The sequence below is a fragment of the Lethenteron reissneri genome, chromosome 38 (assembly GCF_015708825.2).
Source record: "Lethenteron reissneri isolate LAM-NWPU_2019-01 chromosome 38, ASM1570882v1, whole genome shotgun sequence".
NCBI classification, from domain to species: domain Eukaryota; kingdom Metazoa; phylum Chordata; class Hyperoartia; order Petromyzontiformes; family Petromyzontidae; genus Lethenteron; species Lethenteron reissneri.
Window position 1 is genome coordinate 9,621,898 of NC_083816.1, and position 19,228 is coordinate 9,641,125.

Below are 19,228 nucleotides of genomic sequence, written 5' to 3' on the forward strand. Positions count from 1 at the left end.
CAAGACTTCTGAGAACAGGTTGAAGTGCTTTTGAAATGTTTAATTTGGTAATGTCATGCAACATATGTATGTTGCACTTATTTCCCACCGTTCGTAGCCAACTGTGCTACGTTTACAACCGGTGCACATTTTCCACTGTGCTATATGGAACAGAAAGACGCACCGTTGGCAAAGGAAATGGAACAACAGCTGATAAGTCGACACAAAGTAAATAAAATCAAAGTAATTTACTTTGCAATTGACCATTCAGATGGCGCTCATCGTCTGTTCACAGCCGTGAGCCAGTGGTGGAAAACCACCTTCCTAGGACAGGGGCAAATCTCTGCAAGGCACAACCACTGTTGACTTTGTCACAAAGCGGTACCAATTTTATCATCCCTATAGGGATGATGGGCTGAGTCAACCCTCAACCAGGATTTGAATTTGCAGCGTTCCGATAGCAAGCTACTCACTCTCTTACCTGGCTGGATGTTACACACAGTTATACATTGTACAAGATGATCTTTACACCATTACCTGTAATGCCGCTTAAAAGAATAGATTCTGAACATTTTCTCGCTCGCACTTCGCGGACTTGTTTTCTATTCCGTAACCAAACTATCCACTCAAGCGCATCTCCTTGGCCATGCCGAGATGCACATGACCGCTGCTCTGGAATGAATGAAGTCAGAAACCTGCCTTCATATCTAGATTTAAAACTTTCGTGACTGCAAGGATTCATATTCTTAGGTTTTTTTCGGTAAAGTCACGTAGGTAAAAAATTAAAATTAAAGTTAATAAAAGTAAAATTTAAAAAATCACGACGTTTCGGAGGCAACACAAGCTTCCGTCTTCAGGTGGAACCGTCACAGTACGCTTGCTGTATCAAGTATTTTATTTTACTTTTATTACTTTTAATTTTTTACCTACGTGACTTTACCGGAAAAAACCTAAGAATCTGCCTTCATATCCCCTTCGAAACGAACGAGAGAAAGAATGTCAGCGGGCGAAGCTGCGGAGCAAAGTATCCACAGTCAAAAAAACATTCACCAAAATCCATTAAAATGTTCTCTCTGTGTGTGTGTGTGCAAAGTAACACGAGCATTGTTGGCTCATGTAGATCAGAGCCACCACGCGCGAGCCGTGTGTGTCGCACAACAACGGGTGGCTTGCTGCTCCTGCTGCCTCCAGCCCTAATCTGGGCTGGAGCGGTAACGACCGCAATCATCTCGTGCGTACCCACGTGCGCCTGTGGCGAATGGGGCAGTTGCGTAGCCTACCGACGCTGCTGCTTTATAAGCCTTGCTCGCTACTGGCAGGGCTGATTGAGGTGTGTGGGGTGAGAGAGAGAATAAGCTGGGGGAGAGAGCAGAGAACGGTGATATCGCTTGGCGGACAGGTAGAGGAGGGAGGAGGGGAGTTTGCAAGGTGATCGAGTGAGAGAAGACACACGTGGACAGGGTGGAGTGACTTAGAGAGAGACGTAGGATAAATTGAGCGAGATAGACAGACCGGGCAGACACGACAGACAAGGCAGAGAGATCAGAACAAGGCCAACAGGACACGAACGCCAAATAAGCGAGACAGACACCAAGCTAACAGACAGACGTGCCAAGTTTGACAGAAAGGCAAGAAATACGCAGCTGACCGGGGAAAACAGGACAGCAAAGACAGAGAGCCACGCTAACAGAGAGACAGGATAGGCTAAGCTCAGACAGAGCCCGTGACAGAGTGAGTGATAGAGCAATGGCATGCTCCTCGCTTGGCCTGCTGCTGCTGTGTCTGCGTGGAGTGATGTCCGTGGATCAAGTTCCCCTACTCGTCTGGTCTCACGAGCGGTGAGTGGCCTCGTCTTCCCCCCCCCCTCACCACCCCGTGAACAAAACCCTGACATGCAGCGGTGTGCAACAACAACAAAAAACCTGAGCATTTTTTTTTTATCTCGACACTCAAGGAGGCTTGACCGAAGGTGGCGTTGTCTGACCTCGGAGGCTATTATTTTAACACGATTCATTTTAGACAAGATGTTGACTCGACGGAGAGTGCTTTATAATCGTGGCGAGACACGCGGGCAGGATTTCTGCTCTTTGTCAACACACTGCTGGCTGGGTCAGACATGGCCATGTCCTTTTTTCAACAAATTCAGCATAACTATGAAGCTAGGCAAATTATATTTAGTTATATTTCGTGCTCAAACTCGGATAAAAACAAAATTTACATACTCTTTGCTTCTTTCGGTAAAGTCACGTAGGTATAAAATAAAATAAATTAAATCACGACGTTTCGGGGGCAACACAAGCGTCCGTCATCAGGTGGGACAACCACAGCAAGACACACTTGCTGAAATGAAATCTTCAGCTTGTGTTGCGCCCGAAACGTCGTGATTTAATTTATTTTCTTTTATACCTACGTGACTTTACCGACAGAACCAAAGAGTATGGATTCCTGCAGTCACGAAAACTTCAAATCGCACGGGTGTGTGTGTGTGTGTCCATACTACACCGTGCTGGCCAGTGCGAGTTGGTGATTTAGCTAGTGATGTATCACGAGCTCACTGATGTTAGCCGTGGACAGGAATCAAACCCATGCTGTAGGTTGCATCGTGCAGTGCGCGAACCGCTTGTGCCATCCCTCATCCATCGCCTGCAACAGTGAATTGACTCCTTCAGCAGTTGTGAGGTCACCAATGTGACTTTTTTCACGAGAATCAGTGCATATTGATAAATTGCTGCTGTATGATAGGCCAATGTAACCTGCTCCCCTCTTGAAGAACAATTTAATTTTAAAAGCATTTTATTTGCGGGACGTAATAAAACAAAAATATCCAACTGTGTTTTAAAATGTCAAACGCGCACAATCTTCGGGGCATACAAAACACAAATACTTTTTTTTTGAAAATGTAAACTCTGATCGTGTCTGTGTGCAACACAACACTCACCATATCCGTCAAACCACTGCCTTAAAAGAGAACGAATGGAGATACAAATACGTGATATATCGTTTCAGGATGACATACCATTTTAAAAAAATATTAATATATAATAAACATCAATCCTTTGTACGATTTTTCTTTTTCGTAGTACTCGTCACGAAAGCCATCAAAGTCCATTTTCAAATGTCCCTCCAGGTGTCACGATGCATTGGTCCGAGCCAGACCTCCTTGACTGGCGTTGTGTCTGCATCACTGAGCTTCAGATTGATCAGCGTGCTGTTCACATACCGTACTGTTATTGACGAACGTGTGAATTGCTTTGCTATTTTTTTTGACAGTGCATCAATTGCCTACGCAGTACTGTATCACCAAATAACTAAATAACTTGTGTTGCTTTATCGACTCCTTACACCTCAGTTCTCGCATGCGAAGTGAGCGACCAATCCTAATGGCCACTCACCTGGTTACCCCAGTGAGTCTCTCACCTGGATACTTTCCGTGCGTCCCTCGCCTGGATATCCGTGCGCTCTCACCCTGATCCATGGTACGAGAGCAGACAATTTGTATACAACACAATATGGCATAACTTGTATGTAAGTTTTGATTTAAAGCTTTCGTGACTGCAGGGATTCATATTCTTGGTTCTCTCGGTAAAGTCACGTAGAAGGGAAATAATAAAATAATAAAAATACAAAACAATTAAATTATCACGACGTTCATCATCAGGTGTGAAATACACAGCAAGAAAATTATCTTGCCGTGGATTTCACACCTGATGATGATTGCTTGTGTTGCAGTCGAAACGTCGTGAGAATTGTATTATTTAATATTTTTATTATTTTATTATTTCCCTTCTACGTGACTTTACCGAAAGAACCAAGAACTTGTATGTATGTATGTTGAACTTCTTTCGCACTGTACTTAACCAACCGTTCTAATCGGAGGTGTGGGGAAGGACAACAAAGTCAACACGCGCATAAAAACTGTTCTCAAGAAATTGGTTTTCAATGTAGATTTCAACTTTAGTCGTAAAATAGCTGTCAACCCATGCGGTTTATCCCGTATTCCTGTAAAGAGAAATTGAGTTTTCAGGTCCATACGGCGCGCAGCCGTTTCAATACGGGCTAAACAACGTTTGTCTATTTGTTTGTGTTTCTCCTTTGTGATGGGACTTTGTAGGATGAACGTTGAGATTTATAAAGGGCACGGGGTGACCAATAAGGTCTGAATTGTTCTGTAACAAGGTAGGCACTGATAAGGGGTTGACAGGTATGCGTTGTTAAATGGCGAATGAGAGTGGATTATACAACCCAAATGTTTACGACACAATTAGTGGTTACTGGCCATATATAGACATTGAAACCATGAAAGTTAATGCCACTTCAGGCGCTAGCGACACGTGAGAGATATCTCGTCCGGCCTTTTGGTCGACCTCGTTAAAGCATTCGAATTGTAGATCCTCCGACCGATGGACCACGCGTACGTCAACAAGTCCATTATTTTAACGAACAGGAAAAGGGGTTTGTTAATTCTCTGCAACAACAACAACAACGACATTTCATCCACCTTTCCGAGAGCCAAGCAGATATTTCCCAGCAGCGTATGTTTGAGCGGGTCAAACGCCACCAGGGAAGAAAACACAACCCCCCCCCCCCCACATCTCCTTATCAATCAATTCCCGACACCCAAAACAGACCATGCCAATTCACCCTTTTGGGAATGTCCACCTTTTACACCAACAACAACAACGTTGTGACATTCCGTTCGACTCGCTACGGTGTGCCCACATCATAATGCTGCGTGGAACATAGTTTTTCTGGCGGGGGGGATATTTTAAGAAACAACGCACCACTGATTCAACTGCCGCGCCCGGAGATCGAACCGAGACGGCGAACCCGTTAAACAACGGGCAGCATCGCACACGTATGCGTAGTAGAGTAAGTAGTACGACGACACATTGGCATGCCCGTCTATACTCTTGCTAGCGGCAGGCGTCGCGACCTTGAGTATGCGGATTGTTTGCAAAAGGGGTTGGGGAGGTGGGGGGGTGGTCCAGCCAGTCTGTCTGGTTCTGCCGTGAGCTCTGGAGGAGGGCAGCCCGTGCCGCTTGTGGCGTGTGGAAGTGCCGATCGAGTCGGGAGATAAGCCAAGTCCCACTGCTTATCGAGCAACAGACGCCAATGCTTAAGCGTTCGTCTTGGTAAGGACAAATCGTGACCCCGTCGACCCCCACGCACCAATGAATACTGTAAAGATATGCTGTACCCTATTAGCATTAAACATTACACGTGTGTGTGTTTGTGTTTGTCCACCCTTAAATGTATTCCGCTTTAAACAACTACTGGACAACGTTGAAGAAAGGTTCAGATCCTTTTTTTAAAATATATAAATCAATCCACTGATGGATGACTGCTTCCCAAAGCCATGTTGCTTTTCGGGGCCTTTTAAGGTGAACTTCGCCACGCCGGTCAACGTGGATTTATAAAGAGGAGCGGAGGCGCCTAGCACTGGTTCAGTTATCATCACTCGCCACTGATGTTAGAAAGACGTGGCACTCACTACTCTGTGGCACAAAACAGAAAGGGAAGTGGAAACGGCGAAATGTGCAGTGGACGCCTGCGGGCTATCTGCCCATGGATCGTGATGATGATGATCGTGATGATGATCGTGATGATGATCGTGATGATGATCGTGATGATGATGATGATGACTGATGTTAGCCGTGGCTAGGAATCGAACTGAGTTGGGCGAATTCATAGTGCAGAACCACTGTGCCACCAGTCACGGCACACGACTTTACAGTGCCGTGAACGAAACGTCCACTCGAGGTGTTTACACAATCGGACACGCGGGATTTTGCACCTGTAGACAAAAGTAATTGTAACTTATTTATATAACATAATAATTCACCAAGTCTCACGATTATTTTTCGGGAGGGATGTATGGCCGAACGTTTTTTATATATTTGTTTTATCAGTGTGTTGCCTGTGAAAGGAAATCAGAATTCAAAATCTGAATTTCGACCAAGTGGAAATATCGATGACATGCCCGACTCGTGATGATGGAAAGACAGTGCCACTATTGTTTTTCTTATTTTTACAAACTCAACCTGCGCCGTGATAAATCAGGCCGACCTCAAGTGCACTCGAGTTTGAAACCGAGTGGTTGGTCTCGGTGGGATTCCATCAGGGACGCAGCAACGCTGTGGAAGTTGTAGTTGTCCGACTAGCGATGGTTATTCATCAGATTACTGAAGGGATCTGTGGAGATTCGAAACCCTTCCCCCCCTACTGCTTCACAGATAAGCCGAGCTCTACATCACAATAATTACTCTACTGTGTATTAAATATATGCAACTATTGGCACATTGAGTCTACTGTTGGTGCGGTCCAGTGTATTTAAGGCTTCAGTCATCAGCATAATCAGCACGTTTGTTCACCTTGTTGAGAGACACAAAGGCAGACTCAAAAAGTCCACGAATTTCTGTCAAAAAATGTTGCGGGTTACCTCTAAACGTTTTTGGGGGTGGGGGTATCTGGACACCCACCACGACATCCATCCCTGACTCTCACCCTGTCATTAGGTAAATCTTTTACCACTCATGTACGACCACCTTGTTCTCCTCCTCCTCCATTGCTGCTTAGCCATTGGTGTCTTCTTCTGCTCCACCACCATCACCACCGTCGTACTCTTAGTTCTTTCGGTAAAGTCACGTAGGTAAAAAACGAAATTAAAATTAATAAAAATAAAACAATAAAATCACGACGTGTCGGAGGCAACACAAGCTTCCGTCTTCAGGTGAAACCGTCACAGCAAAATATCTGTACCTTATATAGTGGTTAAGATATTTTGCTGTGACGGTTTCACCTGAAGACGGAAGCTTGTGTTGCCTCCGAAACGTCGTGATTTTATTGTTTTATTTTTATAAATTTTAATTTAATTTTTTACCTACGTGACTTTACCGAAAGAACTAAGAGTATGAATCCTTGCAGTCACGAAAGCTTCAAATCTAGAATGAACACCACCGTCGTGTTGCAGGCTGGACTGGGGAGGGCACCATCCACCCAGTGCGGGCCACGTGGTGGAGACGTCCGAGTTGTACGTGCACCTGTCACGCGCCGTCCAGCCCGGCTCCTCCCTCGTCATCTTCATGCAGGACAAGGTGACCGGCCGTTTGGAAAGTTCACCGCAGTGGTTTCCCCCCTCACCCCCCCCCCCACTCAATCACACCATGCGGTAAAGCTCATCTCCCTTCTTCTTGGTTCTTTCGGTAAAGTCACGTAGAAGGGAAGTAATAAAATAATAAAAATGAAACATAATATTATATATTTTTTTATATTATTATTATTTTATATTATTTTATTATGTTTTATATTTATTTTTATTATTTTATTACTTCCCTTCTACGTGACTTTACCGAAAGAACCACGAAGATGAATTCCTGCAGTCACGAAAGCTTTAAATCGAAACTCATCTCCCTTGTACAGAACTGTTTGAGGAGAATTCCACGTTGCCATGTCGGGTTCTCCACAAAGTTGTGCGTGTGTTTTTGTTGTTGCTGCATGATTCCATACCGCTGCGCGAACGCTTCCAACGTTGAGTTGTGGTCATCATTACCGTCTTCTTGGTTCTTTCGGTAAAGTCACGTAGAAGGGAAATAATAAAGTAATAAAAATTAAACATAAAATAATTCTCACGACATTTCGGCCACAACGCAAGCAGCCGTCCTAGGGTGACTTTACCGAAAGAACCAAGAAGATGAATCCCTGCAGTCACGAAAGCTTTAAATCGAAATCATTACCGTCGTCACCTGTTCCTTAACCGCAATGCCCGTGGGGACACCGCCGATACGCGGCTGTCAAATGTCTCAACAATCGTCCCAGTGGGCCGTCAACTCGCGTGCAATAAACATCAACGTGTAGGGGGGATGGAGCTCTTACGGCTGACAAGGTAGAGGCCCTGTGCCTTGTCCACAGAATAATATTTGTAAAAAGTATTGTTGTGCGTATACATAATCACAATCAGAATATCTATTTGCACTGGAGGAATCCGATGAGGTATCAAGCTCTTTTTCACGAATGTCCAGTAGGGGCACGGGGTTAGAACGTTACAACAATAAATCGGCAGGCCTGGCTCCAGCTACATGGTGGGGGGCCGGGCTCAGTAGAGCTGTGGTGTGGGGGGGGGGGGGCACCGTATTAGCGATCCACCACTTAGCAGAGTGAACTTGGAGTTGTGTTAAAAGGACATTTGGTGGTGCACGACCCACCGGCCCCACCCGACCCACCGGCCCACCTCAGCTGAAGACGGTCCTAAACATACGTAGACTCAAAGCTCTTGTGTGTTGGGGCAGATGCACCTTGCTAAAAAGACATCGTTTTTACTAAAAATATCTTGAAGGTGGTATTACATCATGACGCGAGGCAGGTTTTGAATAAAAAATAGCCACCCCATTGATATACGTCACGTACCTATACACTATTTTTTGGGGGGAGGGGGGGTATTCAAAATATTTGCAAAGGGAAAATAGTATTCGAAAGCAAGATAAATGTGGGTTTTTTGGGGGTGTATTTTGATTTGACAGCGGTGTGGCCAAATGCACACGATCGTCATTAATGTTGGAGTGTTCTCACGTTATGTTGGTGTGAACATTTGTTGGTGGCAATTGTGTGAGAGTAGTCGATGAACGTTGACGTTCCTTCACAGCGTATCCTATCTCTCGCTAACACTGCATGATCACGTGTGTCGCTTGTTGTCTTTGTGTGTGTTTCAGCTCAGCGTTGACGACTTCACAAAGTACGGAGCGGTACACGATGACGATAAACACACGGGTGTCTTTAAAAATGTCAAGGTTAGTTAATCATTTCGCATGCTGTGTTTGTTAACACGTAGGTAATATATTTGGCACTGGCTTCAGTGTTGGTCGTCTGACAATACTGCGTTGTAATTCCAATCACAATTGTGATTTTGGTAACACACCATTGTGTAATACACCGATAGCATTTCAGTAATAATAATGATGACGATGAAAGGATAGCTAAATATAACAATCATCTCTGCTTGCAGAATTGATGGGTTTTTAAAATCTCCGAGCTTCACACAGATGAATTTGGTATAATACTTAAAAAAATTGTCAAAACTCACAACTCGAATGCACCAAATACAGTAAATGCCAAAAAAATCATTCCTATCTGCATTTTTGTTTTTACAAGAGGCGCCACCGTACCTGGAGGATAATGCCCAAGACCGATTGTTAGCTAGCGACACCTACTGATGGATGGCTGATTTACAATATATTTTTTAAAATGTACGTACGATATTCAAAGATTGTCTCCGTTATTCTGCGTTTAACTCCAGAACCCAAAAAGTAGTATGAGAAGGAGCCCGTGCTCAGACGGCCGCCTGCCCATGTACCAGGTCACAGTGGCGAGACGGTGTCCCGAAAACCGATTTTAGAAACCGATTTAAAAACTGTTTTAGAGTTGCACCGCATCCCTGAAAGAAGCTTTGAGCACGTCCAGTGAAACGTCGGACATCGTGGCAGACAACACGCGGTACAGCCCGAAAACACATCGGAGAGAGCAGTACGGCACAACCAGCGCTAATTAAAATATATGACTATTCATCTTTTCGCTCGTGAATGAAACGCAAGCCCGCTTACCTTCCCAGTGCCCCTGAAACTTCCCCGTGCTGCCACGTGTTTTTTGTTTGTTGTTGTTGTTCCCACCCAGGCCCTCTTCGGCCGGGCTGCCTCCAAGCTGTTCCTGCCGGCCGTGGACTGGAAGGCGGCGGCTGCCGTGGTCGAGTTTGCTCGAGAGCGGCTGGGTCCAGAGAGGCGCGAGTTTGACGAGGGTCTGGGGTCCTCTCAAGTGCCCCGCAACCTTGACCCACACCAGCCCAACCTGGTTGTCTACCGCCTGCCAGCCACCGCCGGGTACGTACATTTGCGATGTCGAACATCGCAAAAAAAAAACGACCCTCCCGAATGATCTCAGAGATTCGAAAAATTAAAGTTAATCACCCGACACAGCCAATTAGTAAGGTATTTGTTACGAAAAAAAAACGACAATTGGTTACTACTTCAGCCCACCGGTGTGTTGGAGAGTAAATCCACAACATTTACAATTTGAGTACGAAGTAGTAAACTAATTGGCGTTTTGTTTACTGACAAATCTCTTACAGAATTGGCTGTCGGGTGGTGGAGGGTTACGACACATTTTTACTTACGCGCTCTAACCCAAAAGCCTTTATTATGAATAAGATTGGGCGCGAAAGCCTACGTGTTAAAATGAAAAGTTAATCATGTTTATTTATGTTTATAGCGGCCAACGTTGTGTGTCAGTTTTGTGATAATGCGGCTTGCAGGAATAAAAATAACTTTGTTTTTCTCATCCCGCAGTGATTCTGCATCGTTGAGACGAGCGGCTTTCGCTGAAAATGGTACGCGGTTTTTATTTTACAGATGCATATGTTAACAGACTTAACAATGCACTAGAAGCTTTTGATAAACTACTGTGATATGATTCTTTTACCTAACTATATGAACTTACACCTATACAAACCAACATACTCATAATCATCTGCAAGTAGTTTATATTCCAGTGATAACGTGCGTTTACTGGATACATGTTTTTGTTATTGCCACGTGCTGTACGATGGTTATTTTACTGTTTTCTCTTCAGACGAGATCATTGGAAATACGCTGGCTACCCTCACGTTTAGTGGAATCAATTTCACAGCTATTTACACTGCGCTGAGGCCTTCCAGGGTAAAGCACCGCATTCATTTATTGTACCCTCCTCTGCTCGTTGCAGCATAACACTCATGCACATTTCTTTAGTGCTACTTTTTCTGTTTAGTTTGTTGTCCTTCACCCACCACCTAGCACCTCCGTTGGCTACGTACGGTGCGAAAGAAGTTCTACATACACACAGTACAATGTTAATTATCTGATAAATGAGGTGTGGGCGGATCAATAAAAAGATCAGATAAGTGAACCTCTCCATAATAGAGGTTTTTTGGGTTTGATTGCATTGAAGTAAATGTGTCGTTAAACCCGCCACCACCCGACACAGCCAATTAATAAGGTTTGTTACGTAAACAAAACATGCCAATTCGTGTCTAGTTCAGCACACACCGGTGTGTAGGAGAGTTAAGCCCACAACATTTAAAGATTCGAGTAAGACGTTTAGCCGGTAATTACAACCAGCCTCATCAGGCCACAGCCAGAGTTGTGGAGACATTCTTGTCCTGTGTCAGTCTTAAACAGAGGGAAGCACGTGATGTCGTCACTTGTGAACCAATCAGGTGCGAGGACCAGAGGGGGGGGGGGGGGGTTATATTAATATAAATCACACTGGATATCTATTATTGGTTTGATTATTCACAGTTAATTAACGACACCATTATATATTTTTACACGATCTAACCCAACAAAACGTCGATTGTGGATGATATCGATCGCGAAAGCCTCCCACGTGTTACAGTGAACATCGAAAGAAACAGAGTCACACCCATCTGGCACAAATCGGTTTGCTGGCCGTCAACACAGCGCAAACTGTTTTAAACACGGAGGGGTCATGTGCCGTAGAAGTTCGCGGATGTACGCGATGTTAAATATTGTACGCGTAAAGGTCACATTTGTGAACATGCATCGAAATTGCGAGCGGCTAATTACCCGGGGCGGTGGCGGGGAGGGGGGGCCACGTGTGATGGTCGGATTTGTTTTATTTAAAATCAAACATACAAAGAAGTGACCATTAGACACAATGCCAGCTCACGTGTCTCTGCCTTGGCTGGTCCGCTGCTGCTACAGGTGGCTGGCAGCTCAGCGTCTCTGGGCAACCCCTCCGACGTGTCGAGAGGACGCAAGCTCCTGGCGGTCGATTCAACGGTCACGCAGAGCAACTACAAGCCCCTGGCGTTCAGTGACAACAACGGGAGCTGCATTCTCTTCTGGGCGTCCAACATCACCCTGGTGTATACTGAAATGGCTGGTGGCAAAGCGGTTCACATTGAGCTGGCCGACTTGACTTTCAACAACAGCGTCGTTGACCTCAGTGGCTCCAGCTGCAGCAGCGACAATGCCACGTGCGTTTGTTGTGTTTGAGACTTTTTTCGTGAAAGTTTTTTTTTTTGAGGGGGTGACCCTTCGTCATGAAATGGCCATCCTGATCGATCTGTGCTCCTGTGAGCGTAGCACGCACAATTCTGCGAATGTCCATGAATTTGTATTGCAAACAGTAAAACTGAATTATATTTGTTTACGAGTTTGTACTGGTAGGAACCTCCTGGTTACACCAGCCCACAGGGGATTATTGTGTCCGTCGTGCAGGGAGGGGCTGGTGGGGAGGGAGGGGCTGGGTGGGGAGGGGCTGGGTGGGGAGGGGCTGGGTGGGGAGGGGCTGGGTGGGGAGGGGCTGGGTGGGGAGGGGAGGGTGGAGCGGGGCTGGGTAGGAAGGGTGGGGAGGGGCTGGGTGGGGGGAGTGGGGAGGGGCTGGGTGGGGAGGGTGGGGGGTGGGAGGGGTGGGGCTTGGTGGGGAGGAGCTGGTCACCCCGTGGTGTCCTTATAAAACTCAACGTTTAACCTACTCACGCCGGCTTGTGCCCGCCCTCACAGTCGGGCATATTTGCGGAATACACCACGCCGTCGTTGACCCTGGCCATTGACCGAGCAACCCAACGTTTTTATACGTTTATAATTAATTTATTAAGCAATCATAATTTACAGTCCTATGCCAATCCACTGCTGGATGAGAGGCTTCCCCATGTCATGTTGGTCATAGGGGCCGTCCATAAATGACGTCACGCACCTAGGGGGGGTCTGACATTTTAGACGATGTGTGACGAGGGGGGGGGGGGGTTGAGAAATGTGACGTCACATCAAAATGCGCAACTTTAAATAAATATAGACAACACGTTCTACTTAATTAAATAGACTTTTTGATAAATGTTGACAATAGTTTAAAGTGATTTGAAGCATGTTTTATTTTTTGGGGGGAGGGGGGGGCAGAGCTTTGTGACGTCATATTTGAGGGGGGGGGTCTGACATTTTGTGACGCCGTGTGACGAGGGGGGGGTGTCAAAAATCGTCCAAAATCGCGTGACGTCATTTATGGACGGCCCCATAAGGGTTGTATGACCATACTTCACCAAGCTGGTTGGTGTTGGTTTGGTGGAGTGATGTCCAGGAATGCTTCGTGCCTCGCTCGCGATGATGTTCGCTTTGGCCAAGACTCAAACTCAGGCCACCGGGTTCGTAGTGCATTGCCCTATCCACTGCGCCACTGGTCCACCCCAGTGTCTCCAACTCCTGTACCCGGTCACAGCTGACATCAGCGGCGGGTGACGTCTGAATCCGTCCTGAGCACTCCCCTTCACCAACCGTCAATGATGAGTGTGGTGAAGTATGGTCATGCAACTCCCATGGCATTTGTAGATCTTCAGAGGGCTGAAAGTGAATGTCGTATAAGTGAGCATACGTACATCCATTGTGCTTGACCATATTTTATGAATTTTGTTGCAGTCTCTCCTTAAGGTATAACAACGTATCAACATTTCCTTACTTGACGTTGCGGTAAGTGCCTAAGGTTTCTTTAAAGCATGTAAACATTTGCTTACAGCAGGGTGAAAACATTTGTTGTAGTCATAAAAATCCTACAATAACTTTATAATTTATTTGGTGAAAAAATGTTTCGTGATTTTTTTTATACGTTTTAGAAAGGAAAATTGCAAACGTATGAAACATTTCAAAAGTGAACAAAAATTATAGCAAAACAATTACATGCAATATGTCCTTATGCTGTCGGTTCTTACGTATGTTTTATATAAAGGTTATTAGGAGCGATGCTGCTTTTGCATGTGGAGACATACAATTGTGTTGAAGATGCACAAAACTACAAGAAGCAATAAAAGCCATCAACCAACAGTGGATAGAGAATGGATACAATTATAAAATTTCACATTCGTCAAAAATTCTGTAAAAAATACTGCCGAACACGATCTCTCTCCTGATGCCAGTCTCGTCGTGGCTAGCAGACCTCGAAATTGGCATTTTTCTCCTGAAAATATTTCACAAACGCAGGAGTCGAATAGCAACGTACGGTGAACCTCTTTCGCACCAAACGTAGCCAACCTGCTAAGCGGAGGTGCGGGGATACAATATCATAATACACGTTATTATACTTAAAAAAATTAACCCGTAAAAACAAAGTTTTTCACTATAAATCCTTTATATGCGTGGCGGCTAGAGTCCTCTCGTCCTCTGGCTTGAGATGGCTGCCACCTATGGGTCAGATGATTGCCTGCTACCATTAAGCAATTGGTAATTAAATATAATTAATTTTTCCCTAAAAAGTGTAAAATTTAGGAAAAAAAATTTCACGAAAATAAATTGTCACGCACAACGAGTCTGTGTGCAAAATGTCAGCTCGATTGGATCACGGGAAGTGGGTTAAAAAACGACCGAAAAATTTGCACGGTCGTAAGCGCGCAAGCAAGCAAGCAAGTGAACTTAATATAAAGGATTTAAAAAAAAAACACACAATTGCTTTTGCAGGTTCGTCATGACAAACCAGTACTACCAAGTGACAAAGAAGAACTGGTTTTCCGTAAAATCCTTCGAGCTGGAGTACGCGGAAAACACAACGGCCACCTTCAACACCACGTACATCTCGTCGCTCGAGGCTTTCTCCTACCACTGCCAGTTCCTCAGCTCGTCTTCCTACTACGGAGGCTACCTGTACGCCGCGAACCCACAGGCCTCCGAGTGGACCGTCACGTTCCAGGATTTCCAGGTGAGGGCCGGCGAAGCGGCGGTGTCATCGACGTTTAGTGCCGGCTGCCACCGGTCCTCCCTGACCCGGTAGCGCGGTAAGGGTAGCTTTGTATTTATATATCTCTCAGCAAGATAAGGTAAGCATCGCCGCGCCCAATCGCTGCAGAACTTATAATTATAATCTGCGCAATTAATAAATTAGTAACGACGAATGTACGGCCCTTTGTCAATCCGCTATTGGATGAAGGCCTCCCAATGCTGTGTGGTCATGGGCCTTTGCTTGACGATGCTTCAGCACGCTGGTTGGTGCGGGCTGGTGAAGAGGGGTGCACGATATCTCCCTGTGTTGGTCTCGTGTTGTCTCCCCGGCTTTGTCTCTCTGTCTCTGTATCTCTCTGTCTCTGTATCTCTGTGTCCCTGCCTGTGGTTCTTGCCACGTCCATCTCACAAAGTCCAACCCCTCCTGCCTGAAGTGTGTGGTCAGAACAATTCAACGCGAGTATTGATCATCGTGAACCCCTCTCCATTGCTTCCGTCTACACGCCAGTGGCGTAGTAACGACATTATCAGCTCAGAGGATGCGGTAACTAGTCAGGTTGGGCCCCAATATTTGATTTGTCTCGCACGGTCGCACCTACGATATATATATCGCGGTTCCTCTTGCCTCATCACATCGTTACGATCACACTGTAGGGGCGCTCCATTTCAAATAAGGTTTTGTTCTATTACACTGTTGTTGAAAACATATCTCATATGACGCTGTCTTTCCGACAGACCTGTTCTTCACCTGAGGACGGCTGCTTGCGTTGTGGCCGAAACGTCGTGAGAATTGTATTTACTATGTTGTATTTTTATTATTTTATTATTTCCCTTCTACGTCACTTTACCGAAAGAACCAAGAAGATGAATCCCTGCAGTCACGGAAGCTTAAAATCAAAAATATCTCATGGTGCTTGTCAAAGGGGGCCCCAACTCGTAGCTTTGTGGGGCAAGGCACCCCATGCCCCCCACGCTCGTTACGCTAATGGACTACGCAGTTGATGTGATCCCCTTAATTATGAAACCCTGCGTGTGCCCCCCCCACCTCGCTCCCCTCGCCCAGATCCAAGGCTTCAACGTGGGCAACTCGAGCTTCTCTTACGCCAGCGACTGCGCGAGCTTCTTCACGCCGGCCATCTGGATGTTCCTCGTGTCCACCACAGTACTCGTCCTCATCCTCACCTACGGCGTGCAGAAGATCCTCGCCATCACCACGCTCGACCGCTTTGACGACCCCAAGGGGCCCACGCTCGCCATTTCCCAGAGCGATTGATGTAATGGCTACCGCGGTTGCTAGGCAACACCGATTGATGTAATGGCCGCCACGGGTTGCTAGGCAACACCGGCAGCATGGTCCAGGAGCCATTATCTCCCTCTTATTTTTTCGTCATCGTGGTTTGCTGGGCACATGCCCAAAATGCACAGGTGGAGTTTGATTGCTATATCTGGTGGGGGGGGGGGCGCAGGGGTTCGCTTTGTCCCTCACGTTAGGGATCACGGGTGCATACAATTAATTTATTTTAAATCTTAATTGTAAACTACTGAAAATAAATTCATGAAGGTGTCCAGTTTTGGGCAGGGCATTGCCCTGCCGCCCCCCACCACCCTGTGCCCCCCCCCCCCCCACAAACTCCGCCCATGCCAAAATGCTAGACGACCAGCAGCAAACAGCACTGCTGAAGGTTAAATTGATAAAAGTTAATGTTTCTTTAAATTGATCTCAAGGTTGTAAGAACTTTTCAAAGGAGACAATGAGAGGGAAGCTCAAAGTCGAGCAGCGCGGGGAACTAATCTGTGAGAGAAGAGCATACCGGTCAATCCCTTATCAGTGCCCTACCTTATTACAGACCAATTCAGACCGTATTGGTCACCCCGTGCCCTTATAAATCTCAACGTTCATCCTACAAAATCCCATCTCAAGGGAGAAACACAAACAAATAGACGAAAACTATTTTTGCCCGTGTTAACGGTTGTACGCCGTATGGACCTGAAAACTCAATTTCCCTGTACAAGAATACGGGGTAAACCGTATGGGTTGACAGCTATGGAAGTTTTGATTTAAAGCTTTAGTGACTGCAGGGATTCATATTCTTGGTTATTTCGGTAAAGTCATGTAGAAGGGAAATAATAAAATAATAAAAATATAAAACAATAACATTTTCTTGCTGTGGATTTCACACCTGATGATGATTGCTTGTGTTGCAGTCGAAAAGTCGTGAGAATTTTTATTGTTTGATATTTTTATTATTTTCCTTCTACGTGACTTTACCGAAAGAACCAAGAATATAGCTATGGAAGTGTTGTTGGCCTGCAGTGTGGTGGTAATGCTGTTTTTGTCGTGGGAGGCAGCCAAGCGTGGGTGTAGGGTGGCAGATCTGCAAGGAAATTGAATGGGTCAAACGACCCAATACGGAGCCATTCTGAAAAAAACGAGTCTTGAGACTAAATTTCGATTTAAAGCTTTCGTGACTGCAGGGATTCATCTTCTTGGTTCTTTCGGTAAAGTCACGTAAAAGGGAAATAATAAAAATAAAAAAGATGTTTTATTTAATAATAAAATAAGAGAAATATGTTTTACTTTTATTATTTTATTATTTCCCTTCTACGTAACTTTACCGAAAGAACCAAGAAGATGAGTCTTGAGACTCTCCATGGATCTTACCGGTTTCAGGACATTTATTATTGCGATTATTAAACGCACCATAAACGAGTCTCTCACACGTATGCGTTGTGCAAGAACTGCTCTTGAATTGGAATGGTTAATTATATATTTACTGGTAGAGGCATACCAATTTAGCAGCTGTTCCTCTGTTAAATATTACATGTGAAATTACTAACTGTGAAATTTCAGTTTGAACGTTACCATCGTATTATTTGATTATCATGCCATTAATGTGTTTACAAATGCTTTTGCCGTTTGGCATGGTTGTCTACGCATGGTGTGAAAGAAGTTCAACATACATACATTCTGCTTATCACTTGAGAACCAAAACGATGCGTCAAAAATCTGCAAAAAAAAACTGAAACAAAAATCCCTCTTCCCAAAATGCATTTTGTTTTATTTTGATGGGGTGACCTGACCTGGAGAGTGGTAACAGACATGTTCTCACTTTGACAATGCTGCCAATTTTGAACTCGGGAACACATCCCGTATAAGCAGGATACGCCACAACTCTCGGTGACAATTTGACAACACAGTGAAGTGCTTTTAATTATCGGGATGAATGCGGCACGTCTTCCGCAAGACCATTGCGAATGTGATCCTTTAAAATGGGGAGCCGTGTCTTCTAGAATATCATTCAGAATGGCTGGTGATAATCTTCGCTCTATTGAACTGTTATGTTTCGCTTTGGATAATCGTCTTCTGGAAGAATGATCTTCTCTAAGATGATTCTCAACAATGTAATAAAAACATGTCCCGGATTTGCAAGACACATACCACCAACTGTTGCTTTAACATACAGGGGGGGAAATTGTGCATCATTATACTCTGGAGAATACAGCAGTTATGGTCGTACGAGGATTAGGCCTTTCGTACTTGGAAGCCTTCCCATGTACACAGCCACGTTGGAAAGATGACACCAAATGTTGTGCTGAAGATCGTTTGATTGTAATTGAACATAGGTCAAGGCGTGCGTGAGTGTGCGGCAATAACTGTGTTGTGTTCCATCTTTGAGAGGGTGTAACTATACCATTGGTTGGAGCATGCAGATGTACGGGGCAAAACAATTTGCTGATATTTCTTATGTTCCTTGCGAGGGCAAATTATTTCTTGACGTGGTGTGCATCAAATTCGCACTCGCAATCACCACGAGAATTTCACAAACGTTATTAACAACTGCTTCGGAAATCAATTGGCGCTGAAACATAAATGTATGAGTTTAACACGTAGGTTTTCGCGACCAATATCATCCATAATACAGGTTTTTTGGGTTAGATCGTGTAAATATATAAATGCGTCGTTACCCCCCCCCCCCCCCCACATCACTCAAGCATGGCTCCAAAGTGATGTCATCACATCTCCCCCTCTATCTAAGGAACGAAACAGGAGGATTTCTCCACAAATCTGGCTGTCGCCTGATGAAGCTGGTTGTAATTACTGGCGAAACGTCGTACTCCGATTGTAAATGTTGTGGCTTGGCTCTCCAACACGCCGGTGTGCTGTATTTGTAATGTATTGGCATGTTCTGTTTACGTGACACATCTTACTAATTGGCTGTGTCGGGTGGTGGCGGGTTTAACAACACATTTCTATATTTACGCGATCGAACCCCAAAAAAACCTCTATTATGGATCAATGTACGAATGGCTTCGGAGCCATGTGGGAGTGGACCTTAGCGTGCCTTAAGTTACCGAGGATGTGGTGAATTTGATCTTAAATAGAAACAGAAATCAATGCGTTACAGCTGCAAATGAAATGGCAATTTCAGTGGCGGTGCCAGGAATGGACCTTGCCTAAAAATTTCAGCCGTCACTTGAACTCAAACAACCTGCCACACATG

The 19,228-nt window shown here is 45.1% G+C and overlaps 1 protein-coding gene across 1 annotated transcript; it reads left to right on the forward strand.

The window, feature by feature from the left end:
* The first annotated feature begins 1,324 nt into the window (after positions 1–1,324).
* On the forward strand, positions 1,325–18,158 carry LOC133351772 (V-type proton ATPase subunit S1-like). Its single transcript, XM_061567275.1, has 10 exons — positions 1,325–1,817; positions 6,950–7,073; positions 8,685–8,762; positions 9,643–9,845; positions 10,311–10,351; positions 10,594–10,679; positions 11,727–12,001; positions 13,437–13,487; positions 14,469–14,706; positions 15,790–18,158. Exons 1-10 carry the CDS (start codon positions 1,726–1,728, stop codon positions 15,997–15,999), a joined length of 1,398 nt encoding a protein of 465 aa, XP_061423259.1. The 5' UTR covers positions 1,325–1,725; the 3' UTR covers positions 16,000–18,158.
* Positions 18,159–19,228: the final 1,070 nt, after the last annotated feature.